This window comes from Scleropages formosus, chromosome 10 (genome assembly GCF_900964775.1).
Source record: "Scleropages formosus chromosome 10, fSclFor1.1, whole genome shotgun sequence".
In the NCBI taxonomy this organism is placed as follows: Eukaryota; Metazoa; Chordata; class Actinopteri; order Osteoglossiformes; family Osteoglossidae; genus Scleropages; species Scleropages formosus.
Genome location: NC_041815.1, coordinates 15,510,404 through 15,537,006, shown reverse-complemented (window position 1 = coordinate 15,537,006; position 26,603 = coordinate 15,510,404). Strand labels below are relative to the sequence as shown.

Here is a 26,603-nt window from a genome sequence, read left to right as displayed (position 1 = left end):
TAAGGTAAGTACCTTGCTCAAGAGGGAGGTGCAGCAGCGCAGCACATTTGACGGGGTCCTGCTTTCTGGTGGGCCTGGGGTTCGAGTCCCACTTGGAGTGCCTCGCGATGGACTGGTGTCCCATCTTAGGTGTGTCCCCTCCCCCTCCAGTCTTACGCCCCGTGTTGCTGGGTTAGGCTCTGGCTCACTGTGACCCTGCTTGGAACAAGTGGTTTCAGACTCTGTGTGTGTGTGTGTGTGTGACCTTGCTCAAGGGCACTACAGCCAGAAGTGAGATTCAAACCTGCCACCTTTGGGTCCCAGCAGTCCCTGATAGCATGTTTAGACTGTACTTCTATCAGAATACTTGAGTGTACTATGGTGAGAAATGATGGCTAATATATTTGTGGTAATGCTGTGTGCATATTTTGGCCTAACTTTGAGAAGACTGGGAGTAATCTCAAATAAGTGGCCTGTAAATGTGGCCTCAGCCTTGATTTGTCAATATTCATGAGTCTTTGCTAATGTCCTGGCCTGTCCTTGAAAAGGTGCCACTTCCTGATAATCTGGTTCCTGCCTCTGTGCCTCCTGTGGGAAAGAGTCTTATCTAAACTGAGGTTTGAATCTCACTCAGTCATGATTTTTTATATCAGAAAGAGCGCATGTGTCAGTACCTCCGCCTTGCAGGAACATTTTCCAGAAGCACTTTGGTTCTGTGCTTTATATTCAGCATGCCTAATGCTTGTATTAGACATAGAGGTGTTCAGCTCTCTTGTTCTAATAGAGTCATCACCCCCGTTACTGCAGGGCATTTGCCGTCTCCATAGTGACCAGGGCCTTGAGGTCAGTTTCAGTGTGGCTGTTTATTAAGCAAGACCAATAAAATCAGCACTCAGTTAAACAAGTAAATCGGAACAGTAAAACCAAATAGTCATAGTGATGGGTGATTGAAGTAAAGTTTCCAAGGTAGGGGGCCGAGCACGCGACTCTGTTTAATTTAATCAACATAGAAAAAGGAGAAACTCGTATAAGCAGCCAACTGTGTAGCTTGTTCAAAACGTGACCTTTGCAGGGCTGTTTCTCTGGATATATGGTCCAGACGCTTTCCAGAAAACGCGAAAACATCTGAAATCGGATCCGAGGAGTCGGGGGCGTAAGGCGGACATTGGCAGGGCACCGGCAAGACGGAAAACAAGGAGCTTAATCATAATCAATTTATTTCTCTCAATAACAAGTGGACGTTTCGAAAATAAGCACTCTTACCCAACAGTGTTAGTAGTACAATTGGCTTAAAATTGCAACTTCGCGTTGAAATTTTTCAATTTTCTCTATAGCAAAACTCCAGAGAGTTTACGCCGGCGCTTATGAAACACAAACGCCGGAGTGTCGACAACCGCGACAAGAAAAACTGAGTCAGAAGCTTAACGATATATTGTTGGAGAAAATTGATTTAAAAATTCCAAGAACAGTTAATAATCAGTTGAAAGGATACACAGTTCGATAAAACAGATTATGCTGGAATTGATAAACAGACACGATGGTACAGCACGTTACGGAACCCCAGGCAGGCTGCTATCGGATTAATTGTAACATGATCACGTCACTTGACACATGGCTGTGATGTTCATGTTCTGGAAATTATGTGCTTTTGTTATTTTCAGTACAAACATGCTTTTATGTTTCTACAGACAGGAGCGAATTTCTGAAAGTACTTCAGCATCCCGGAAACGCTACTTTCCCTCTGTTTTCTCGACGGCGCGCGGACCCTAATAGCCGCTTTACTATTTCCCTTATTTACGTGCCAGTGGCTTTTTTTGATTGGCTACAGTCTGTCTCTAGCTGTTCAAGTGGCCAATGGCGTCGCAGGGTTGTTTGTGCAAGGTTGCTGTAGCTATAAAGCCGCAATATGCGATGAGAAAAATAATTGAAAGGATTCACAGGTAGTATAATAGACGCGAGAGCGTCAGCTCTGCACATCCAGACCAAAGACAACTAGGAGCGGGGAGACGGAGAGCTTGGAGGTGGAGGGTCTGTGTCACATTCAGGTATGGCGCGCTCTGTCTGCACGATGATGGCACCCTGAGTGTGATGCCGAAATGATGTGAATTCAGTTGCTGTGGATGAGTGTATGTATTTGCGATGCGGTGTGTCAGGCATCGCTCACCACACAGCTATAATCGAATCATTGGCGAAACGCCGCTGACCCTCTTTCTCGCAGATTTACAAGTGGCCGTTGCAAACAGGGAAAAGACATTAAGAGACAAACATCACCAGTCCGCTGCGTGTCTTGCAGCCACACACACACGCTGCGCCACTACGTGAAATGTAACTATGAGAAGTTAAAAGCACATGATACGCATCGCTGTCACACACAAACATCCGCATTTGAAACGCTGAGGTGATGCCGCTGAGAAGTCAGATCGCCGCAGTAGCGTCCTGTTCAGCAACCAGTTGATGCACTTTAGTCAGACCTGGAAAGGGTTAAAGCGGCGTCTCCATCTACACTATTATTCTGCGTCTTCTAACCAGCAAACACTGACGGGGATAAAAGGGGCATTTAGTGATTAAAACATACAGTGAGTATACTGAATGTGGTTGAAAAGAAAAAAAAAATCCGTTAATTCCCGTTATATTTGATGCCCGATGTCCATTCAGGCAGCCTCGTCCGTTTCAGGAAATCGTCTAAGAGGTTCTTTTACATGAACATCCCGAACGCCATGAACGTCAGTTCATGTTAATTATGTCGAAACAAAGGATACGTGTTGTTGTTGTTTTTCTTTTTTTAAACAAATTACTGGTCGTTGTCATTTTAAAAAACGTATTGGGAGGATTCGTCCCGTTATAACTTGGGAAATATGATTGTTTATGGTTGTCATAGCTTCAGAAAATGTACTTCGTAAAAAAAGAAAAGAATAGGCGTAAGAACGGATGGGTTAGATTGAGCAGGACAAACGAGACGGGTGCTTTTTTTTTGCTGTAGTCTAGAGCCGAAACACACTGACTGTTACTGGATTGCAGATGGGCTCTTCAACCAGCATCTGCAAATGCGGAGCTGGAGCGCAGAAGTGTCATCGCGGCTGTTCGCTGCAGCCCTCGGATGTGTGACTGATAAGTTACAACGAATCGATTGTCACACGACACGGACATGGATGTCACATTCGGACGAGGCAGAGATGGGTGTCTCGTGTGAGAGACGGACTCTGGGCTAGGATAGGGGAGGAGGCGTATCGGGGGGGGGGGATGTGATGGTCATCATTGTGGAGATGATGATTTCAGTCCAGTTCAGACCAGTTAGGGGCTGCTCGCTTCCTGCAGCGCACATCAAGTGTGTTGTCTGTAGAGACGTCGTCCTTAAACGGCACGGCACGCGCCTCGCCATAAACCGTTAAAAGACAAGAGCGCAAAATTTGCATTTATGCTAAAACCAGTTCGTCTGTTATACACGGAAAATCCACTCCTTTGCATATAAATAAAACCCAAGGCGGTTTAATACTGCTGTTATCTGAAACGCATGCATAGCAGAAATTTTCATGTTTTATGAGATGCGATGTGTTTTGAAAGAGCTGAATTCGCTGCAGCATTTTAATGCTTATTTTGTGTGGAGAAGCCTAAATAGAAAAAACAGAACAGAAAAAACAATATAAGAAAGAAACGAGAAGAAACCATTAAAAGAGACAAATGTATTCCGAGCCCTCCATTCGTCTCCAGGCTCAGATATAGCGAGAAAAATAGCGGAGAATCTCGCGCCGCACCGGTTCGAACCGGCTCAAACTTGGTTTCACGTGGCGCCGCTCTGCAATATTGTTTCGGAGCAGCAAATGGGAGAGGCCTAGAAAACTGGCCGCCAATCAGGTCGAGGATGGGCGTGGCTCTAGCCTCTAGGTGGGCGGGGATCGTGACTCACGTGCTTGAATCTCAGCTGTTTTTGTTTGTGAAATTCTCATTTCTTGCACTACTTAACAACCAACAATGGGGCTATAGGGAGTACACACAGGAAATGTAATGTTTATTAAAAAATTAATGTTTCGTTAGGTAATATTTAAGTGGCAATGTTGTGTAATAAAAATTGAAAATCTTTTCTCATTTTAAACTCTTTCTAATGATAAATTATTTCACTGCAAGACATTTGAACCTCAAAACAAAGCAACTCTATGGAGGCGGTTTGTTGGGAAGCACCAAGCAGTACAATTATCGAACCGAATTCCAGGTGCAGCAGGGGCCGTAGTGTTCGTAATTGCTGCTTTTTCACCCAAAGGACCTGAGTTCAGTTCCCATCTCCTGCTGTAATACCCTTGAACAACGTACCTCTCCTGAATTGCTAAAAATAAAAAATTACTCTCGTATTTAAGTGGGTAAATTTTTGTAGGAAGCTTGACATTGTTAGTCAATTTGGAGAAAGCCATGTAAATGTAGTGACTACTTGATGTCTCTGATCATGGCCAGCTGAGGATTACTAGCAGTAATAGTTGATAAGCAGTTGAAAACGAAGCAGAATAATAAAATGTACTCTCTTTGTCACCCTCAAGGCATTTCACGAAGGTGCTCCTCCGCACCTCCTCTGGGAAGTCCAGAAGTGAACAGCCCTCCTTTTCCCACATTCTCCCTTGCTGGTCTGTGCGACGCCACCAGCTCCATGGCTCCCTCCCTGGCTACGGCCTTTTCCCGCCGCTGGTGGATGGCGGTCACAGCGGTGGTGGAGAATCTGTTGTTCTCCGCCGTACTTCTGGGCTGGGGCTCCCTTCTCATCATGCTCAAGTCAGAGGGCTTCTACTCCTACCTCTGCCAGGAACCTGGTAAGGAAGGCATGTGGGTATGCAGGGTGCAGGGCAGCTTTATGTAGGAGACACTGCTTCAGGTGATGGGAGGGGAGATGGTGCGAAAGGGGATGTTGAGGGGAGACAAGAAAATTAAATGCTACATAGCTACAACAGCCGCAGGAACACATTCACTCGGAAGGAAGTGTGGCAGCACTGTAGTATAGCGGTCAACTAATTTTGTTGAAACTCTTAAGCTTTGCACATTACAAGATTGCACATTACATGCAAGAATGCTAAGAGGTGTTGTAGTATGAAAAACACAAGTGGATGGTTGATGGTGCACTTTGGGGTGGTGATATATTCTATAAATGTTTTGTCGTTCAGATATACACAAATATTTGAATTTAGCATTTCTTTAAAATGTCATCTGTTTAAGTCACTTCAACAAACAAATCCATCGTCCATTTTTTAATTCAGATTTTACTTCGGTGTGTTCTGTCAGACCCCTGACATTTTGTTATGCTTGTCTGAACAAAATACAGTTCACTGGTGGTTCAGTTGACTTTGTTAGGCAAGAGCACAGAAGAGCTTTTGGCAAAATGTCAGATTCAGGTTCCCATCTGAATCTGGAAAGCTTCTGTCTCTAGGCTAAGCATTTTTCTTTTTAGAGTAACTGGCCATTGTAAACTGAAGAGGTTAATTTCATCTGAGACAAAGCACACGTTCAAGGGAGGAGACAGAACACCAGTAACATGTGCTGCCAAATCACAGCTTACGTTACAAAGCCTTAGTATTAAAGTAACAAAAGTAGTAGAGGCCGTAGCTTTTAAGCAGCAGCTGAATGAAAAGAATAGACACTTTGGAGGTTCAGGATCCCCTTTGTGAAGTAAGGACATGGTAGATAGTGGGTCTGCAGCCTTGTATGGGAGGTACATAGTGTCTTGGGATAGTGTGTCCTATAACTAGCACTTCCAGTTGCCCAACAAGGCTTTGCTTTGGCCAGAGAAACTCCCGTGTGAGTTATTTGTGTCAACAGACCTAGTTTTGTACAAAGAGAGAATTTAGCTGTCCAAGGCTGGTGATGGCTCTGTGTGTGTGCGTGCGTGCGTGTGTGTGTGTGTGTGTGTGTGTGTGTGTGTGTGTGTGTGTGTGTGTGTGTGTGTGTGCATGCACCCATATGAGAAGATGAGCCATGAGGATGGGGTCTTACCCCATGGTACATGTGCTGTTTGGGTACTTGTTCTCCATCTCTGCTGTGCTGCACACAAGTGGTGTCTTGACACTGAACAAACCTTGTGCAGATACTATAGTAGTAAGTGCTGCCTCCTTCCGCTCAAAGGACCCATGAGTTCAGATCCTACCTCCTGCTGTAGTATCCTTGATCAAGGTATTTTAACTGCCTCCAGGAAAAATTACCCAGCTTAATAAAGGGGTAGATCATTGTAAGGAGCTTATAATTGTAAGTTGCCTTGGAGTAATGTGTCAGGTATATGAATGTAAAACATTAGCGGTGACCTGAACACCACCTTCCCCCCGTTTGATTTCTGAATCTGATTTCGGTAGCTGCAGCTCTGCCATGGCACACTGTGCAGTGCAGTGAGACTGTTGGAACGGTGCTTTAAGCAAAGTATTGTGCCTAATATGAGAGCAGCCTCTGTAAGTAACATGGTCTACAAGGTCTAGAAGTTTAGCATGGCTGAGGGTCAAAGGGTTCTTCTGTCTGTCTGAGTAGTCACACACTTGTTTAGCCAGCGTACAGCATCTCTCACCCTGGGATCCTTAGGCCAGAGGCTCAACAGGAGTATACACACACACACACTGTCTGAACCACTTGTCCCATATGGGGTTGCAGGGAGCCGGAGCCTACCCGGCGACACAGGGCGTAAGGCCGGAGGGGGAGGGGACACACCCTGGACGGGACGCCAGTCTGTCGCAAGGCACCCGAAGCGGGACTCGAACCCCAGACCCACCAGCGAGCAGAACCGTGGTTCAACCCACTGCGCCCCCCCATAACAGGAGTACAGTAACAACATTTTAATGACCGATAAGGAGTAGCTTCAATTTGTATTGACAGCAGACATTTGTTACAGGACGGGGTACAATTGGTCAGGGGATATATGCAAAGTACCGTTTATCACCATGGTGATTGCACACTCCACCTGATCCTTACGATGACTGGCAGTGGAGGGCACTGTTACCTGGGCACCCTCTGTGTTATTGACAAGCAGCTTGAAGTGTGATGCTGCTTGTTGACGTGAGCAGTCCACTTGGTTTCCAGCTGATCTCCCATCATTCACTTCTGCTTTCTAAGAGTCCTAATGGCCCTCCAGACAGGCTGGGTTTTAGTCTCGCAGACATTAACATGCTTTGACCCATGTTTCGCCTATTACTTCACCCATGTTTATTTTCTGTATTTCACAGTGTTCAGTTCCTCTTGTCCTGTTTATCTTATTCCCTGTGTTTGACTCCTTCCTCTAGTCTCCCCTGTGAGCAGCTGTCTAGTACCTGAGCCTTGCAGCGTACTTGTTTTTGTCATGCCTGACGGTGGACGCAGTGACAGTAATGCAGGAGGAGGAGCTGCAGTCCTAGTGGTGGCTGCCACGACCTGTCTGCGTGCCTTCGTGCAACCGAGTGTGTGACTCAGCTCTGCACAAGGGCTGGAAGCATCGCTCCTTCCACACCATCTCACGTGTCTAGTGCCTCTGGTGCCTCTTTCTCATCCCCAGGGGTGCTCAGCACACGGCTGCGAATTCCATGAACTGACACTTCGTGTCACATTGCAGCGCTGCAGAACTGTCTGGGTGGGGGGGCGACACGTGCTTCCTGCACCTCTGGCAGCGTGTGTGGGTGGGGGGTGAGCATGACTGCCCGCCTGTGCGGCGGCACGGTAGGCTGACAGTACATTTACCACGGGGACCTAAAATGTTCTCCCACCACGTACCAGCTGTCTCCGATTGTCAGATCTACAGTCAGAGTTTGGTGGGTGATGAGAGAACACAGACACATTTGATACCAAGCGATAACCAAGCAAAGTGAAGCCTTCACACACTCCCATCCCCTCTCTGTGGCTTTCTCCTCCTTTCTAGCTCTTGTGTAGAACTCAGATTTCCTGGGATTTCTGCTGTCTGATGACATAGAGCCAGTGTGGCCAAAACCTATGAGCAAGTTTTTGAGCAAGAGCTTAACAGGAATTTCAGGGATCTTTGAGCGTCCTTTCAGCACACTCACATGGATTATCCACATCTTCGTAACCGTTCCTCGGATTTCCCCTGCATCAACAGCAGAAAAACTTTACAAGGCAACTTTGCTTTTTTCCCCAACTTCCTGAAATGGATGAGTGGAGGGGAAGTGTGACGTTTAAGATCTGCAATATTTTGTTAACTCGCCAGCATGGTGGCGCAGTGAGTAGCGCTGCTGTCTTGCATTGCCTGGGTGGTGCGAGAAAACGTGGGTTAGATCCCTGCTCGGTCTGTATGGAGTTTGCACGTTCTCCCTGTGTCTGCGTGGGTTTCCTCCAGGTGCTCTGGTTTCTTCCCACAGTCCAAAGACATGCTGTTCAGGTTCCCCCGTAGTGTGTTTCACTGATGTATGGATGAGTTACCCCTTGTAAGTAGTGTCCCTAGCAGTGTAAGTCACCTTGGTGAATAAGGTGTGTGGGCTAGTAAGACTACATAGTAGCCATTGTAAGTTGCTTTGGATAAAAGTGTCTGCTAAGTGAATAAATCTAAATGAACAGTACTGTTAACATTTCCACAGCGTAGTTTAGACAGTCTCACCATGTCTTTGTGTTTTTTACTAAAAGTTTGTGTAGCATTGGTTAATATCTAGGAATCCTGGATGGCTGCTGCGGCACCAGACATTTGCCTCCATGCAACCCTTTCCCGGAACCCGTGTTGTTGCAAATAAGCGTTATCCCGTACAATCCGTGAAGTGTCACAGCCGCAGTTAGTGTGCTCACACCCATGGATGGCTCCAACATGTGACTTTTTATGATTCATTTAGATTTCTTAACCACCCACTTGCAAGAAAACAGTTTAAGTGGGTGTTTAGGTCAGCGGTTAAACCTGCACACCTTTCCATGCCATCCCAAGTGAATTACAGATGTTGGAACTATTACTACATAGAAGATATCATGCCCTGTGTTGGATGATTGTTTTAAGAAGAAAATATTGAATATTTTCAAAAAACTGATCTGTTCCCTTAGTGTCATTTACTGGACAGGGGTCATGCTGTGTGACGGATGCTGTCTGTTCAGTGATCTGCGTTAAGTGAGTTGTGTGTGTTAAGCGGAACGGGGCAGCGTTAACAGCGTCCGTCTGTTCGCCCGCTGTTACCCAGCTGTCGTTTTTAATTCAACAACCCAGAGATGAGCCTTTATCCATTACTTTCCTCCCTGACTGCCCTTGTCAGTTCCAGCGTTACTGTGCACAAGTAATTACCCATCAGAGCTGTGACAAACATGGAGTTTGGACTGGGAAGCGTTGAGGAAATTGAGGTCCTCCTCAATATATTTGCTCTGGGTTTTATTATGCCATGTGTGTTAGAGCAGTTTTCTTACGTAACCATCGCTCTCTTTTGCAGGCGTGGCTGTTGATCACTGATACACAGTGTAGCCCTGATTGATCCAACATTTGTACCTTTGGCTCTGAGTCTTTCTCTGTAGTCACAGGTCTTTGTAAGTGGGAGTGTAGTGGTTAGAGCTACTGCCTTTGCACCCCAAGGTTGCAGGTTTGAGCCTCCCCTCTGGTTGTAGTACCCTTGAGCAAGGTCCTTATGCTAAATTGCTTCGGTAAAATTTCCCAGATGTATAAATGGGTAATAATTATAACCTTAACATTGTAAGTTGCTTTGGAGAAAAGTGTCGGCTAAATGAATAAATGTAAACGTGAGGGCATGTGCTGACTGGTATTGTTCCTTGTGTTCCCACCACTGGTAAAGAGAAGGGCTGGAGTGTTACACTAGAAAGATTACACTGAAATTCTCAAATGTATGGAGATGAAATGCGCAGTAACTTGGGCCCCACTGTGACGCTTTCCTGCAGGAACCGTGCTGGGATGTCTTTCGCGGCAGGAAAGGGAACATCCTCGGTCTGCGGAGAGGCAGCATGGGGGGGGGGGGGGGTGATATTAAGCAAGATATGCAGGTCTGCTGCTTTCCATTAGTGATCTAAGGGGAGGTGGTTCACATTGTTTTGAAGTTAACTGGGTTAACAGTCATCGGGTGGGGGGGTTAGATCTGGTTGCACGTTGCATATGTATGTAGTCTCCAGCTATTTCTGTGCCTTGTTTATGTGTGCTGGGCTGTTTATCTGACCTTTAGCAGTTTCCTGGGCTGAATTGAACAGCTGAACACCTCAGGAAGGAGAAAGGAGGTGGAGCCGGGAAAAGTTAGGGGAAGCACATTTCTCGGGATCGTGAAAATGGCTCTCCGGTGTGTTTCCTCAAGAGCGACGTTCCCTTCTCATAACAGGGTCTTTTTCGGCGTTGATATGGAGTTAAGGACTCAGACTCTAAATGTAGTGTCTGAGGTAGCTGGTAAAGATCACCGGTTCCTGAGCCCCAGCTGCAGATTTCCACGTTCCTCGCACTGTGAATTTAAAACTGGCCAAAACTGGTCTTGTCATACATTGTGATCTTTGACCCTTCCTTTGCTTTTGCACGCTGTGGAGTTATAATATGTAAAATGTTATAGTTTTCTCCTCCTGCTCTTGCTCCAACCCCAGAGCACAACTCATCCCTGAACCACTCAGAGGATGCTAGGAACTCACCCCATGGATCAGGGCCTGGCGAGGAGCACTTGCGCTTGAAGGGCTGGCTCATCTGCAAGGAGCAGGATGAGATGCTGAACCTGGCCTTCACTGTGGGATCCTTCCTCTTGAGTGCCATCACCCTGCCGCTGGGCATTGTCATGGACAAGTATGGCCCCCGCAAGCTGCGTTTGCTTGGCAGGTGAGTGAAGTCCAGGGTTGGGAGGTGCTGCAGTTGGCTCCTTTGTCTTCCATATTTCATAGAACTTACTCCATTCAAAAGGTGTGTGTGGTCCAGGAACAATGGACCTGTGCTCACAGCTGTTTTCTGTGTCTTTCCAGTGCCAGCTTTGCCTCTTCATGCCTCCTGATTGCCTATGGAGCCAGCAATCCCAACAGTAGGTGTTCACTCCCTCTCCCTCCTCCTGCTCGTTGTGCTTGGAGTCAATTGTCCGTTTGCTAAAAGGTCTAATTAGGAGTGAAATAATAGTAAATGAAACCTAGATAAGAGTGATTAGGTTAGGGCATGTGTCTGTGTTCGCTGTCTGTCTCCTGGTGCCCGTCTGCCTGTGTGTTCACTGGCCTCCTCTCTCTGATGCACCCGCCCATCCATCTGTCTGTCTCGCTTCAGGTCTGTCCGTGCTCATCTTCATCGCCCTGGCGCTCAACGGCTTTGGGGGCATGTGCATGACCTTCACGTCCCTGACGGTGAGTGACGTCGCTCTTTTCGGACAGGTGATGGGGACAGGGACACCAGCTGAGAGATAGATGCTGCTTCACAAAGGGTCTGTGCACAGCTCTCCATTGCTGACAGTGAATTATTCACCACGCCTTCATCCCAGCTCCAAGGATTTTATTATAGCTTATTCATCCTTATATGGCTGAAGACTAAGTGGGTGCCATTGTTGGTGGGCTTAGGGGTGTGGCAGTGACTGTGATGCTGCGTGTCGAAATAAAAGTGGGTGCTTTGGCTGAGGGGAAAGGTGTGCGTGATATTTTTTAGCTTTACGCTTTTGTATAAAATATCTTTTGGGTAACAGCATATTGCCTCTGGCGCTCAGCACTCCCTAAGAGGTGGACAGTATGGACAGGATATGTCCAAACCAATGACATTTTGGCGCTCTCAGTGAAGTGTAGTGGAAATTGCAGCATTTTTGTACATGTAAAGACTGAACACCGACTGTACAATCATCATACAATTACACATATGTCAGTATAACATCACAACATGCTTTTACTTACACTGCAGCTGAAGCAGAATTCCATAGCAATTCCAGTAGCAGAGATAGCAGCTAAAATGGGGGTGAAGGAGCTGAACGAAGAGGCTACAGGTTCTGATTCTAAAATGATAGTCATTCTGAATTTCTGTTGTAAATATCTAGGGGTATGTATGAGTAATTAAAGCTGTAAACGTACGATTTAAATCAACAAGTCAGCAAGTACATGTTGTTCCTTACACGTGTACTGTACAAGATCGTTGCCGACCGGCCCGTTATGTCCCGTGGTCGTTATACACCGAAAAGAACCCCAGCTGTTTTTCGTGACTTCTTAAAGGAAAGGAAAAACACGTGAGACGAGAATTGTCTCGGTGGGTGTGGCCACGCTGCCGGCTTCCCGTCCCAGTAAAGGGGTTAAAGGGGTTCATTATAACATGCGATGCCCTGGAGCTGGAGAGCAGGTTTTTTTTGTTTTTTGTTCTTTTCTCTCTTCCCAACATGCTGGGACTCACGCAAACCCCCCTTGCGCCGTCTGCTGCCGGGCTGCACGTGCGCGTGTCTCAACGATCCGAGCAGCGCGTTGTTCCAGCTGTCGCGCTCCGGCGACCCGGCCTCCGTCACCCCTCGCTCCTGCTGCCCTCTATTCTAGCAGTGTGTTTAAGGCTGCTGGTTGTCTTTCTGCTCTCAACAGGGACTTCCTGTTTGCGAATATCCCTCTGGGAGCCTGCTCTCCCTGTCGGCGCTGCTTCTCCGGGACACGGTCCGGCTGCAGACGTGGCCCCGCTTAGCTGTTTTTTCCCAGCTGGTTCGGTGCCAGGAGGCTGCGTTGTCCAGCACCAGCCAGGTGCTGGTGTGCTGCTTTGGCCGCGGTCTCTTTAAAACAATGTGAGGTGGCGCTCTGAAGGCAACTTGAAGCACTTTGAAGAAACACAGGAAAGTTCTAGCTAGTGTTTATAAAGGTAGCTGTTGCACAAGCACGGAGCGAGGGGAGTGAGAGGAAAGGTGTTTGGCCGCTCGCCACGCCATGCCAGGCAGCCCTGCTCGCTCTTCTTGCTCTGTCAGCACTTGGCCTCCCGGTGACAGTAAACAAGCAGCAGGCAACCTGTGGGGGTGTTCGGTGGGTTTTGGGACGGGGCGGGACGGATGTCTCCCACCACTTCACAGTCACAGCTGTCCTTCTCCGGTTTCTGGTGCCCCCACCCCCACAGTTCACTTTGACGGCGACCTCATTCACCCTGTCGGCTGTGGTATTGCTAAGCAGCTCCGTGCACGGCGCGTCTCCCATCTTGCTCAGCGGCGCCTCCTCTCTGGCTCTCCCGCTGCACAGTAATCGCCTTTGTTTTACATTACCTTTATTCACCGTTTAGCTGAGGCTTTAGCCTGGAGCGACTTTCAGCGTTAAGCTGCTTACTATTATTCACCCATTTATACAGCTGGGTGATTTTACTGTAGCGCTTTTAAGGTAAGTACCCTGCTTAAGGGTACTGCAGCTGGAGGCGACATTCAACCTGCAACCTTGGGGTCCAAAGGCAGCAACTTTAACCACAGCGGTACCAGCTGCCCTGTTTCCCTGTGCCGGACCAGCTCCTCCATCATTAGCTCCGGCCCCGTTGCCAGAGTCAGTCTCCCATCTGGATGGACAGCTGATTCATGGGAGGGGTTCATGGGAACTCGTTGTGCTGTTTTGAGATGGACCTGAGAAAAAGGTGGATAACATGGGGAAGGTGGCATCCTTTGAGGGGAGTGATGCTGCTCGCTGCATGAAGCCTATTTCTAGCAGACAGGCGATAATATGACTTACTAAATAGCTAATTACATGTGTTTGGACCAAAAGAGTTAGACAGAAACACACACACACACACACATCATAACCTGTCACACTGTTCTCATGCAAGCGAAATTACTCATCACTGCTATCCCAGCAGATGGTTTTATTCGCAGTGACTTATGTAGCTCACAATTCTACTCTCTTAAGCCAGTGGTCCAGCTGGATACATACGGAAGCAGGAACGCAATGCCATTAAGTGCCCTGCAGAGGGATTGCGGAGCGTTTGTTCGAAATGGGGGACGCTCTTATACCAGATGCGCTTAATTTAGTATTAGATCACATTGTATTCCCCGGTAGAGTTTTTTGACTACAGGTATGTGTCTGCAGTCGGACGAGTTTTCACGTTTTGTCGAAACTGCCAACTTGTCGGGGCAGGTTTGGATCCGAGGGATCTGGCTCATGGTCAGGAAGCGAGGGAGGTTCCGGTGTCGATATGGCACGTGTGGTCTCCCAGCGCCATTGCCTCTTGACTTGCCTCATGGTCTGATTCTGAGCGGTCAGGATTGTGCTGGTCTGAGCTGGTTCACATCAGCTGCTCTGATGAGTCAAACACACTGGCTTTCTGCAGCTCCCCCCCCCCGCCAGTCTCGCATGTGTCCACATCTCTTCTCGCTTTCACTTCTCTATGCTCCCATGCATTTGCTCTGCTTTTGTGTCTGTTCAGTTTTTTCTTTTACAGTCTTTACGTCCGTATGCTGGTTTAAACGATGACATCAGGCAAACCGACAGCACTTTGAGAATTGCGTGTCTTCTGCGCTGTGGCTCTTCAGCTGGTGAAATGCACTTTTCTCTCGGTCGTTCATCGCTTTGGAGAAGAGCGTCCGTTAAACGAATAAACGCAGAAGTTAATGTGCATCTGTTGTCTTTCTACGTGTGCCTGTAATAGCCCCTGCCTTTCATCCCCGCCTCTCTTCTGCGGAGCAAGTGTGACTCCCGGCTAATGGAACAGCGTGGTTGTTTGCTTGGGACCGGGTTCTGCTCTGAAGGTCGCTGCACTCAATTTGTCTTTCAGAAGGGCAGCCTCCACACCAGTGTGTAACGTAGCATAACATTTCACCTTCCAGGTGAACCCTCCGGCGGGTCTGTACCAAATACCTGTACGTGTCACTTGACTTTGTTCGCATCGGAAGGAACATTTACCCTTGTGCATATTTTTCAAAAGGCAGTGCTTAAGCTGTTTGGTTAGCTTTAAATTCCCTTCATCTGCACATGAAGCGAAGCCTTCGTCGCTCTGCCGTACCGTACGTCTGCACTTTGTTTCCAGTGAAGTTTGCCGTCTGCGATGGCACCACGATGCCTGTGTCTCGCTGCTCCGGAGCCCATCGGCGCTCTCCTCCATGGAGCACTCTGGGTCAATACCTTGAAAATGAAGTGTTTGTTGTGAGCAGCGCTCAGCCCGGGATCATTGCCCATCGCTTTGTCACAGGTGTGTCTCCTGTTTAGTTCACATGGTGCAGAAGGCGTTGGCTTAGGTTGTGCGTGATGCTTGGTGCCGTTCGCTACGCCGTGGCACATGGAAATCACGTGATGGAAAACTGATGAGATGAGAAGCTGGAAAAAAGGGAAGTGGCTGTCGTTCCGCTCCGTTCTGGCCCTGAGTAGTTTTGGCTATGACTCGACCAGCAGTGCTGATTCAGGCTTTGAGCTGAGACTCAGCAATATTTCCTGCCTTCCTGATAATGCCGCATTTCACCTTTTTTCATTGTTTGGCAAACGTGCCCTTCGCTGGCGCACAAAGGCACACTCCCTCACATACCGTACTCAGACGCCCTGACTGGAACTACACTCCCGCTCCTTATCGTATGCGCTGGTGTCTCAGTTCCGTTTGAAAAAGGGCACCGGAGTGTGATTGTTACAGTAGCTGTCATGTTGGGTATGCTTTTTTTTTTTTTTAAACCAAGTTCCGCTCGAATTTTGCTCTAATTAGTGGCAATGAACGTCAGCAGGGGAGGAGATCTCCGGGGGAAGGGTTAGGATGAGAGGTGGAGGGGGGTCTGCAGCAGAGCACCTGACACGGTGCCCCTTAAAGGAGAGATCCGAAGGTGTAGCTGCAGGTTAGGTGTAGCAGAGGCAGGTTACCACAGGAGAGAGAAGTTCCCCGTGACAATCTCAAATTTGCTCGCGGACCCACAGCCCCGCTCTTCCCTGGCTACTCCTGTCCGTCTCCATCGATTCATTATTTGTTTACTTTGTGCCCCGCTATTTTGAGAGAAGCCCATGTTGAAACCTCCGCCCCCTTTCCTTTTGCTGTCTTTCATGTATTCCTCCTCTGCTTCTGCCTTATATATTTGCTCTTTCTCCTCCCCCCTATCATTCATCCCATATCTCTTGCTTTTGTCTGTACAGTGCAGACGTTGTTTGCTCGCTATGGCCAGGAACAGCGTGTGCTCTCGCCTTCAGTGGAACAGAAATGTTTTGCGTACTGCTCTGGCCCTTGTCTCGCTCAGCCAAAAATAGTGAAAGGAGAGACAGCAGAGTGACAGGAGCACCTTCCTACACGCCTTAATTCCCACCCCCACGCTCTAAAACCTGCCCCCTCATTTAAATGTGCTCCCTCAACTTCTGTGCAGCGTGTATCATTATTGTGGTACACACTGGGTCCTCACCTTACCAGTGCAGCTGGGACAAGACGTCTGTCCACGACTTGAAATCCAACCACTGCATCACAGTCAGTAGGCTGGACTAGGCTCTGTAAAAGTCTTGCATAAAGCTATCATTAAAATATGATGCAGGACTGTATTTTTATTTATTCCATTTCCATCAGCTGCTCATCGTAGGCAGTCACAGTATTCCAGAGCCTTTCCTGGCAAACGCAGGGAGGAGGGCATGAGGTGGGAAACACTGTGGACTGTGGGATGCCAGTCTCCTACTGGACTTTTATTATCTTTTATTAACTTTAAACAACATGCTTTCAGTTTGCGACGGACTGGCGTCCCGTCCCGGGTGCGTCCCCTCCCGCTTCGGCCTTGCGCCCTGTGTTGCCGGGTTAGGCTCCGGTTCGCCGCGACCCCGTTCGGAACAAACGGATGTTGACATTGGATGGATGGATGTGTTATCAGTAAAGTCAGTGAAAGCATAATAATAGAGACAAACCTTGATTGATTCATTGGATAGGTTCTCGAAGTCTGAGATTTAGCTATAATAAATGTACTACAAATTCAAACCAATTTCAAACGACAAAATAAAAACACGTCGACTCCACAAATTCATATTTAATGCTAAATGATGACAGAGTATTTATTCCACAAATGTGTGCAGCATTTATTGTCTGTTTTATTACTGAGCGCCGAAACACTGGAACTCCAAACGCCAGCTATAAACACTGGACGCCGCTTGAATTAATCCAGTCTCCCATTCCTGCTCTGTTTGGGTGTTCTTTACTACCAGTTATCAGCAGGGTTTGGAGACGCAGGAAAGGTTTGGTACACAGCAAATTTTTGAAAATAGACAAGTGAAGAAACTATAATAAAAATAAGTAAGCATTATAAAATATCTCTGAAAATTCCTAAGTAGCGTTCTTGTCACAAGGACCTGGTCTGCATGCTTTTGTCTGTCAGTTCTACTGCATGTATGTGCTTTTTTGTGTAAATAGGCATGCTGGCACAGCTACCATGGCAACATTCTCCTGTTCACTCTTTCCTTTCTTCTCTTCCTGCAGCTGCCAAACATGTTTGGAGACCTTCGTTCCACATTTATTGCCCTTATGATTGGCTCCTACGCCTCCTCAGCTGTCACCTTCCCTGGGATCAAGGTAAAAACCATAATCTCCCCCAGCTTTAAAAACAGAGAAATGCTCTTTGATGGTTGTTCCTTTCATATTTGGGGTCTAAGGGCTGATCTTGAGGAATCCTCACTTATTGAGGGTGGATTTGGCTGCAATCTGCGGATGTGTGGCTGCATAGTGCTCTTGCGCCAGAGAGCCTTTTAGGTTGAACCCTGACCAAGGAGTAAGATTTGAGGAGTGTGTCAGGGCCTCTGGGTTATGCTCTTGCAGAAATTGCTGATAAAGTTATTGGTTACAGAGTCAAAGACCGCTGATGTGTTCTGCCTCTCAGGTGATCTATGACCAGGGTGTGACATTCATCACCATCCTGCTGGTGTGGGCAGGCTGTGCTGGTCTTGTGTTCATCAACTGCTTCTTCAATTGGCCACTGGAGCCTTTCCCTGGGCCTGAGGACATGGACTACACGTGAGGGACACAAGCGTGCACAAACATCGACACACACCGACACAGAGCATCATACCTAACCCCAGATCTCCTTCTCAAATGCCGCATCTCCATCTGATCCCCCGCGTGCAACGACTGTTCCCGCTGCGTAAGAGGGCAGGGTGATGGTGGAGTGTGTTGTGGGGGTGGGTGATGACTGCCATAGCCGGCATAGGAAATTCATGCAGATTTAGAGCTGCGTCCTTCAGCAGTCTCATACAGATGTCTCAACAGCCACCCCCCCATCATCAGATCTGTTTTTCCATCGCTCTCTGTCCGCCTCTCGCAGTGTGAAGATCAAGTTCAGCTGGCTGGGCTTTGACCACAAGATCACAGGAAAGCAGTTCTACAGGCAGGTGACCACCGTAGGGCGCCGTCTGAGCGTGGGCAATTCTATGAAGCACAACCCCAAAGAGTTGGCCACGCAGGAAGGCAACAAGCTCTGCCTGTCTACTGTGGACTTGGAGGTCAAGTGTAAACAGGAGGAAGAGAGTAAGTTTTAGTTGCTAATATGTAGTGTGTTTACACTGTCATCCTGCAGACTATGATTTGTGCTGATGATGGTTTGTAAGGTTGGTTGGTTTAGCTGTGAAAAGAATCCCTACATAACCGTACACAGAATCTCACCGCACTTTGACTTCAGTAACCCAGATCTGTACAGTCCAGTTACCCAAATCTCCCAGGCATCGTTCACCCAAAATGGCGAACGGCATATGTGCCCCATCCCCTTTGGCCCGGTTTGAGGGTCTCAAACCCCCAGCGTGGGGTCACCGTGGGTCTTTGTTTCATCTAACTGACCGTACAGTTGGATCCGACCACCCCCCAAGAAGCCCCAAAGTGCTGCCGACGGCCTGTGGCAGGGTTTGGCGGGAGCAGCGCCAGCAATTCCAAGCCGACAGTGATGGGACATGGAACACAGCAGGAGAGAGCTGTAGCTGGATGCTTTTAGTGGGGCGAGAAATTGTGGTGGGCGAGAAGGGGGCCCCATTCTGGCTTAAACACTAGGTACCTTCAAACACAGTCTTTCCCTTTAGCTGTTTGTGTCCCTATTAGGCACCCGTGTCTCCCTCTCCTTCCGCTACATTCTGGGATGGGATAGTGGCCGGAGGGGCTGGTGAAGGAAGGCCGCTCAGTCGTGAAGCCGGCAGTACAAGTAGCCCACACCCAACGCCAAACCTATCTGTGCTAGAGCACATTCCTGCGCTGCAGGGCCTCTGAGTAACCACTCACCCTCCACTAAACAATTGCCCTGCTAGTACAGCACATTATGCATGTGGATCTAGCCCTCGCTGTACTGCACTAGTCGTCTGGCATGGAAAAGCTTTCTTCAGTAGACCATGACGCAGTCCGCCGTTTTAATAAAGCTGCTGAACCAGTTGGCTTTTCAGGGAACACCAGAGTCCAAGTTCAGTTTATTAATCGTAGCAGTTCCTACTGCGGCACCTGCCTTCCCTCTGTCTCTTCACCGTACGGTGTTCCCTTTGTGTGTCTCTCTCCCAGCCCAGTCCTTCATGCGCAGTATCTTCAGCCCCATCTTCATGCTCAGCCTGATCACTATGTGCGTCACCCAGTTGCGGCTCATCTTCTACATGGGCGCCATGAACAACATCCTGGAGTCGTTGACGGATGGGAACCTCGACACAGGTGTGCGTTTGTCTGTGCCTGTGCACAGGTGTGTGGTTGGCATAGTTCTTTTCGTGAAATGTGAGGGCTTTTCCATTTTTCTCTTCTTACTGCCAGCATGTATTTTAGTAATACCGGCCTGTGGGGTTTCACGGTGGAACTGAAAGTGCTCTGCAGAATGCTGCTGTGATTGCATGTGGCTAATGCATCCTGGTCTCTCTCCCTTCTCTTTCCCTCCTCGCTAACTAATTTCTTGCCATTTTGGTGCTCCTCTGGGCTTTCTCAGGAGACAGGATGGAAGTGGGTAAGGTGGAAAGATTAGCTTGAATCTGTAGCTAGACTGTCATCACCTTCCCTGTGTTGTACTGTGCTATGTAGGTGTATGACTTTATTGCACTATATTGTTCACCCTGACCACAACTACTTCACTAAAGCCCTGGCTTTCACCCTACCATTGCTTTATCCACTGTCACCCAGTCCTTCCGCTTGCTCCTTGCATGAAGTGAGTTTTATACACAGTCGAAACTTGCCCCTCCTTACTCTGCTCTTAACCTGTTGAGTTAACGCACACTTTCTCTGTCTCTGTGTCTCAGTGAGCATGTACTCCTCCATTTTCGGAGTCCTGCAGCTGCTCTGCCTGTTGACTGCCCCAGTCATTGGCTACATCATGGACTGGAAGCTGAAGGAGTGTGATGATGGTCAGCCCAGTGGGAAGGAGGCCAGCAAGTGAGTGAAGCAGAGCTGAGCCAGAGTCCACTCTGTACTCAAATCAAGCTTGTCTTGTGGAAGTAGTATTATCGCAGCATTATGAACTATGCCTTTAACTACCGGCTCGTAACTTAGGGAACCAGGAACCCCCCCACGGCGTGACAGACAGATCCAGAAAATCAGCAATGCCACTCGCGCCTTCATCTTCACCAACCTGCTTCTGGTGGGCTTTGGAATCACCTGCTTAGTACCAAACCTCCCTCTTCAGGTGAGGGTCTCATTTTTCTGGTCTCTTGCATAAGTGCACGGTGCAACTTGGTGGCACAGCAAGTAACGCTGCTGTCTCACAGCACCTGGGTGGTGTGAGAGGACGTGGGTTCGATCGCCACTCAGTCTGTGTGGAGTTTGCATGTTCACCCCATGTCTGTGTGGGTTTCCTCCGGGTGCTCTGGTTTCCTCCCACCATCGAAAGACATTCTGTTCAGGTTCACCCATAGTGTGTGAGTGACAGAGAGTGTGTTCCACTGATGTATGGATGAGTGACCCATTGTAAGTAGTGTACCTAGCAGTGTTGGCCACCTTGGTGAATAAGGTGTGTGGGCTGATGACACAACATAGAGTTCACTAGAAGTCGCTTTGGAGAAAAGCGTCTGCTAAATAAATAAATGCCAATGTAAATGCTGCAGTGCTAATGGCCCTTTAAGTGCATTTGGGCAGCAATGCACCAGTGCGCCACTGCGGTGTTTATACACTGAAAGGCCGTGGGGCCCCCTAGTGGCTCTAACTGCTCCCTGAGGTCTGCACTAGACATTGCATGAAAAAATGTTTGGGGGCCCAAATCAGAAGAAAAGAAAGAGTGGAAATGCATGTTATGCTGTAGAGTATGGGATGGGGAACTTTATTGTTAATGTTTTTTCTTCTATAGATTTTATCATTCATTCTGCACACCATCGTTAGAGGGTTCATCCACTCAGCTGTTGGTGGGCTGTACGCTGCAGTGTAAGTGCTATCAATCGGCAAAGAAAACTCTTGTATTTTCCTCATCATTATTATTATTATTAGTATTATTATTATTAAAGTGACAGTGCTCACAGTGCGATGTGTCCATAGCTAAGTGTTACTGAATGACTTTGTATCCCTGCCGCTCTCCACAGGTACCCGTCTTCCCAGTTTGGCAGTCTGACAGGAATGCAGTCTCTCATCAGTGCTCTGTTCGCCCTGCTGCAGCAGCCACTGTTCATGGCCATGATGGGACCCCTGGAGGGGGATCCACTCTGGGTACGACCCGCCTCCTTCCTCTCCACCACTGCAGAAGCCCACACGAGCTGATCTGCGGCTTTTTTAAGTTTCAAACCCAACTTTATATGGTGGCTTTACTAATGATTCGTCAAGAAGTGCAACAATTGGAATTATACCCACAAAGTGCAACTGAAAACCCGAAATGCTGGGCAAAAGCTGGAACGTTTACTCCAAAAATTTAAATGTGATCTTTTTGAGTGAATTGTAGGTTTGAGGAGTGAGAGCCTTACTGTATGTTTGCCATGCTCACAGCGATAATGTGGCCTGTCGACCCTCTCTCCCCTGCAGGTGAACGTTGGTTTGCTGGCGCTCAGTGCTCTGGGCTTCTGCCTGCCTCTCTACCTGTTGTGCTTCCGCCGCCAGCTGCAGCGCAGGAAGCAGGAGCGTGAGGAAGACGCCAAGATCTATGTGAAGATCAATGGCAGTGACAGCAAGCACGAGGCCTTTGTGTAGACACCTCCTCTTAACCCCACCTGGACATTGAAAAAGACCCACACACAGGCCCACACACACTCTCACATGCAGTCCCTCTGTCATATTTCACATACTGTGCCACTTTGCACACGTGCGGACTGTGAGAGACAGACGCTGAGACTGGACATTTAAGCTCACAGGTGCCCAACACTCCCCTGCCAGTTCAGAGACACATAAACCACAACGTTGTGTTTGTGGCCACTGCCAGAGCAGCACACGGACTGAGGCCAAGCAGGGTGAGTGGAAGAGTGATAGAGCACACTTTCACTTTTCTTTCTTTTTGTTTTGTTAATGCTTTTAGCACATTTTTACAGAGCTGGGACATGGCTGGCCCACCCACATGCTGAAAGAGGAGCAGCACTCTTCAAAATACCAGTTTAAAGACGTTGATTACAGGTGTAATGCTCACCCCTCCCAACCCCACGAGAAGTGTCTGGTGATCATTAACTAGACAAGTTCTCTCACCAGAGTGAACTGAAAATATTTTCTTCCAGTGTTTCACACCACATTTCAGTGCAGAAGTTGTGACTGTTGCTGCCCCCCACCGGCCTCACAGGGTCCTGCACACATGGGATGCTCATGCCCAATGCCTCTTTGGTTAGATGACTTCCCCCTTTCTGGGTTTATTCCAGTACCTCTGTCTCACTTTTTTATTGACTTTTTGTATGGTTGCAGTTTTTTTTGTTTGCAGTTCACAAATTTGGTTACGCTGAAGATCAAAAGTAGCTGTAATGGGGTTTCTACACTCCAAATGGTGCTAAACAGCAACACCGTGATGCTAATGGTGACGGGAGTATTTGTTGTGCTTTAGGAAGGATCAGCGACTCAATCCGCTAATGGCGGCTGGCTCCTTCTGATCGCAAGTGGCATGCAGAACAATGGGGGCATTGAGTCCCCGAGCTGCATGAGAGCCAGGCTGGGCCCCAGAGGCTTGGTGCTTTGGAACCACTCAGAGACCACCAGCTCGCTCTCTCTAGAGTGGGTGTCTGCACTGTCTCTCACTGATGACTGAAAATGCCCTGAAACCCCTGGTCAGGCTCACTCTCCCCTCGAACACTCTGGACATTGTGCCATTATTTCATATCGCCTTTGGTTCCTTCATAAGACAGAGCAGAGTTGTGGGGCTGACCTGGCTGTTTGGCCGAGGCAGAGACAGCCTGCTCCATCTCTGTTTGCAATAGACCCACATTGCCCTCCCTCTGTCCTCGCTCCTGCACTCAACGCTCATGCTCCATACACGTCTCTCTGAGTGGCTTTGTAACTTAACCAAAGCCAGCGCTTTTGCTCAAGCGGGGATGCGAGTGGAGGACCACCGGAAACATTAACTGAGGTTTTACAAGTGGCAGCAGATGAGAGGTTGAGGATGGAAATGAGGGGAGTGTGCCCCTGTTGACTGGAAAGTACTTGTCCAGTTTCACAGCTAAGACTGTGACAAGGCTGGAATGCTTGTGAATCAGGTAGAACCAGACTTAGGGTCCATACCGACCTCACCAGCAATAACGCACCAGAAATCCTAGCCGGACCTCAATGACGCGCTAGATCCAACGTTCCCCTGGCATCACTTGTTTTGTAGGCCCAGCAGATGACCATTGTCAGAGATTGTGCTTTAGGCCTGGGCCATGATTACATTTCCATCAGCAAATGGCTCACCATTGCCAACCTCTTGTTTATGAGGAAACAGCAATAGGTTCTGCCAGAGCCACTCAGTTGGGTGGTGCAAAGGGTAGCACATCCATCCCCATCCCCAAATGTGCAGTACCACTGGCTGGCCCCTACAGTTGGCCTCCTTTTTTGCATCATTATTCCTTCTTGTAATGTGCATGGAGCTCTGGCCTCTTACGGTGATTATTATTAAGAGCATTTATATGTGAGAATGGTACTCTTTAAACTTTTTTCTGTCCAGTGAAAATACAATAGACTGAAAAGAAAACAGTCATTCAGGTTGTTAGACACAAGACAAAGAGAGTTATTGATTTGAAATGTGGTTCCTGTGTGGTCTGCACCTGGCATCATGTGTTCATGTTCACTTCTTACAGCACAGCCCTCTCACTAAATTTTACCCTGTGACTGAGGGAGGCATGTGTATCGAGTCCATAACTCTGCTTATTCAAAGGTATACTCTTATTTTCTTTAACAGTTTGCATTTAATAATCTACAGTGTTTGTGCATATGTTGATGCTAGTATGTGATATGCTTTCACCCCGTTCACTACAAAGGGCATTTTACACTGGCTCTAACATTTCACGGTTTTTTTGTGTCTATGTAGAGCAGTCTGAAGAGGGTGTGTGTTGGGAAATGACTTTGTTTTACCGGTGGGTATAATGTGTACACACCAGGACTCTGCAACCATCGGTTCTCCTGGAGACATGGAGATCAGGCAGAGGGGAATGAAATGAGAGAGGGAAAATAACTGATTTTTTGTTTATTGTTTATTCTTATTTACTGTCTGACATATGTAGTGTGTGTGTATGGATCCTTACAAAGAGCAGCAGCTCACAGTGGCCATTTTTTGAGAGCTGAAAATAATGGAAGGTAATTGTAGATACCCAGTAACACACATTACCATGCCAAGTTTGGACTTCTCCATGTCTGTGTATCAGGGTTTGCTGCCATAGGGTTATGCAGACTTTGTCTCTCTGCATTGCTGCTTGGTTGCACAGGGTAACGTTTCGACCCTTCGCATAATGTAGCGTGAACCATCAACTGTCGTCCCAGGGCACCCCTGTGAGCTTTGGATTTATTGCTAGAGAGCGTTAAGTGGCACACAAGCACCTTATTTGCACATCAGGGTATAATGACAGCACATTTAGTGAATGGAGAAGAATATTCCAAAACAGTCATGAAAACACACAGAAAGAGATGTTAGCATGGCTGTGCATGTGAATTTGAATGTACACTCTCCTTCCTCGTTAGACCTGTTAGTGATACACCGAGAATTAAATTAAACGCAAATTGTTTGTGAGCTGTGGTCATTGTTTCTGTTAATTGTCCTGTGAACTGCCTCTGTCTTCCTCTTCTGACCTGATGGTAGAGTTTATCTTGTCCACACTGCCTGCACTCTTACTCATCTTTAGACTTATTTGTTGGTCTTAGCAGGAGCTTTTCCTTCCTTCTCTTTGTTTCTCTTACTGAATGTCACAGCCCTCCAGAATTTAATATATTTCACCTTGCTCACACAAACAGCCATGCAGAGAGACTGGTCAGACCGTTCTCTTTTAACAAAAAGGACATGAGCTGATCTAGGCTGGCAAATGCACCTTTTGGGAAAACACTTGAGTGGTCTTTTTAGAACGCCCATGTCCAGGAAGGGCAACTTTATATTTCAAACATGAATAGAAATGTCGATGAATTCTGCTAGAGATGTAGTACTGTACTGTAGCATAACGAATGTGAGATTGCAGGAATCATTCCCTCGGAATGGGAGAATCAGCACTTTTGCCATATCTAACCTTCATGTATCCTACTTTCAGCATCTATTTTAATTCAACCTTAATTGTTTTTTTCTGAGGTGTCACGCTTAAGGAAGCACCAGTTTTTGTACCTGTTTGATTTTGCTCTGTTAACAGAGGGGTTACATTTATCTGTAACAGTTTCTCCTGACATTGTACACATATACATTGTCTTGATGGAAAAATGAATGCCAGCATTTTTCTCCAGTTTATGTTTTTATACTTTCTATCATATATATACTTTATCTTTAATTTTTAAGTGTTCTTTTTGGGAAAATTTTAAAGTGTGTTTCAGTATGTGTTTTTATCTATATATATTGCATTTCATTTATCTGTTTTGTCATCACAATATAGCAATTGATATTGTTTTGGAGTCCTTCTTTAAAGGAAAAAATACATATAAGATGAAATGAATTTCTTTAAAAATGTTTGTGACTCCATTTATTTTCTAATATAGATTTAAATTACACTTCTGGTGTACAGTTCCAGTTATGTAATAGATGTTATACTGCAATCTAAGCCTAAATGTTAATGTTCTACTAACTTTTTATATGTCCTGGATTATTTCAGACTCAGAACTATGGTGATGCATTGAAAGGTAGATTGAGCAAATGTTATTCTTGAAAGCACAGGGAAAATGGTCTGTGCTAAAATATGAAGCTGTAGTCCTTCTAGTACAGCTTAGCAGAAACCACAGTCCATATTACCTTTCGGAAGGACTAGGATTTCAATGAGAAAAAACTGTATACTTTGAATATTACAGATACTTTTGTAAATAGCTGATCGCCTAAATAAGTTTTGAGTATGTGTTAGATGTTGCTCCTGGTTTGTGTGATAACATTTAAATTCTTGATCCACAATTCCCTTAACTATAATTCTCCTACATAAGCTTGTACAAAACAGATATTGACTTCTATACTTTAACAGGAGGTGTATAGAACAGAGAAAAAAATGTTCTCTTCTACTTTCTACACCTTAAACCAGTAGTCTGTGACTCATCTAGGAGTTTATGTTTGAACCTGGGCCCATAATTAATCTGTATAATAAAGGGATCGTTGCAGAGCCTGTTTTTGCCACCTGATTTGAGAGCTACTAGAATTACGGTTAGGAATTTTCCAGCATAAGGCCATGGTGTGGTGGGGTGTGGGACTCAACTGTCCCCAAACTGGTTCAGTGGGTGTGCAGGGTGTTCTCCTTTCCAGTGCACCAGGGCCTTGCAACCCAGCTCCTGTGTTGTACTCTTTGGACATGGCTGAGAAGAAAAAGAATACTCCAGCAGGTGCCTCACATCCATTAATACGAGAGGTTATTAACCC

General features: G+C 47.1%; 1 protein-coding gene across 1 annotated transcript; it reads left to right on the top strand.

Moving 5' to 3' along the window:
* The first annotated feature begins 1,894 nt into the window (after positions 1–1,894).
* On the top strand, positions 1,895–25,502 carry LOC108933478 (large neutral amino acids transporter small subunit 4-like). Its single transcript, XM_018750572.2, has 14 exons — positions 1,895–2,024; positions 4,506–4,772; positions 10,459–10,684; positions 10,825–10,880; positions 11,114–11,190; positions 17,186–17,278; positions 17,583–17,716; positions 18,024–18,226; positions 19,235–19,378; positions 19,951–20,083; positions 20,201–20,333; positions 20,991–21,064; positions 21,220–21,343; positions 21,653–25,502. The coding sequence occupies exons 2-14, from the start codon at positions 4,613–4,615 to the stop codon at positions 21,815–21,817; spliced, it is 1,722 nt and encodes a 573-aa protein (XP_018606088.1). The 5' UTR covers positions 1,895–2,024; positions 4,506–4,612; the 3' UTR covers positions 21,818–25,502.
* Positions 25,503–26,603: the final 1,101 nt, after the last annotated feature.

Coding starts and splice junctions, on each gene's coding strand:
- LOC108933478 (XM_018750572.2), top strand. CDS start 4,613: ATGGCTCCCTCCCTGGCTACGGCCTTTTCCCGCCGCTGGTGGATGGCG. Junction 4,773..10,458: donor CTACCTCTGCCAGGAACCTG/GTAAGGAAGGCA, acceptor CTCCAACCCCAG/AGCACAACTCATCCCTGAAC. Junction 20,084..20,200: donor AGTGGGAAGGAGGCCAGCAA/GTGAGTGAAGCA, acceptor CTCGTAACTTAG/GGAACCAGGAACCCCCCCAC.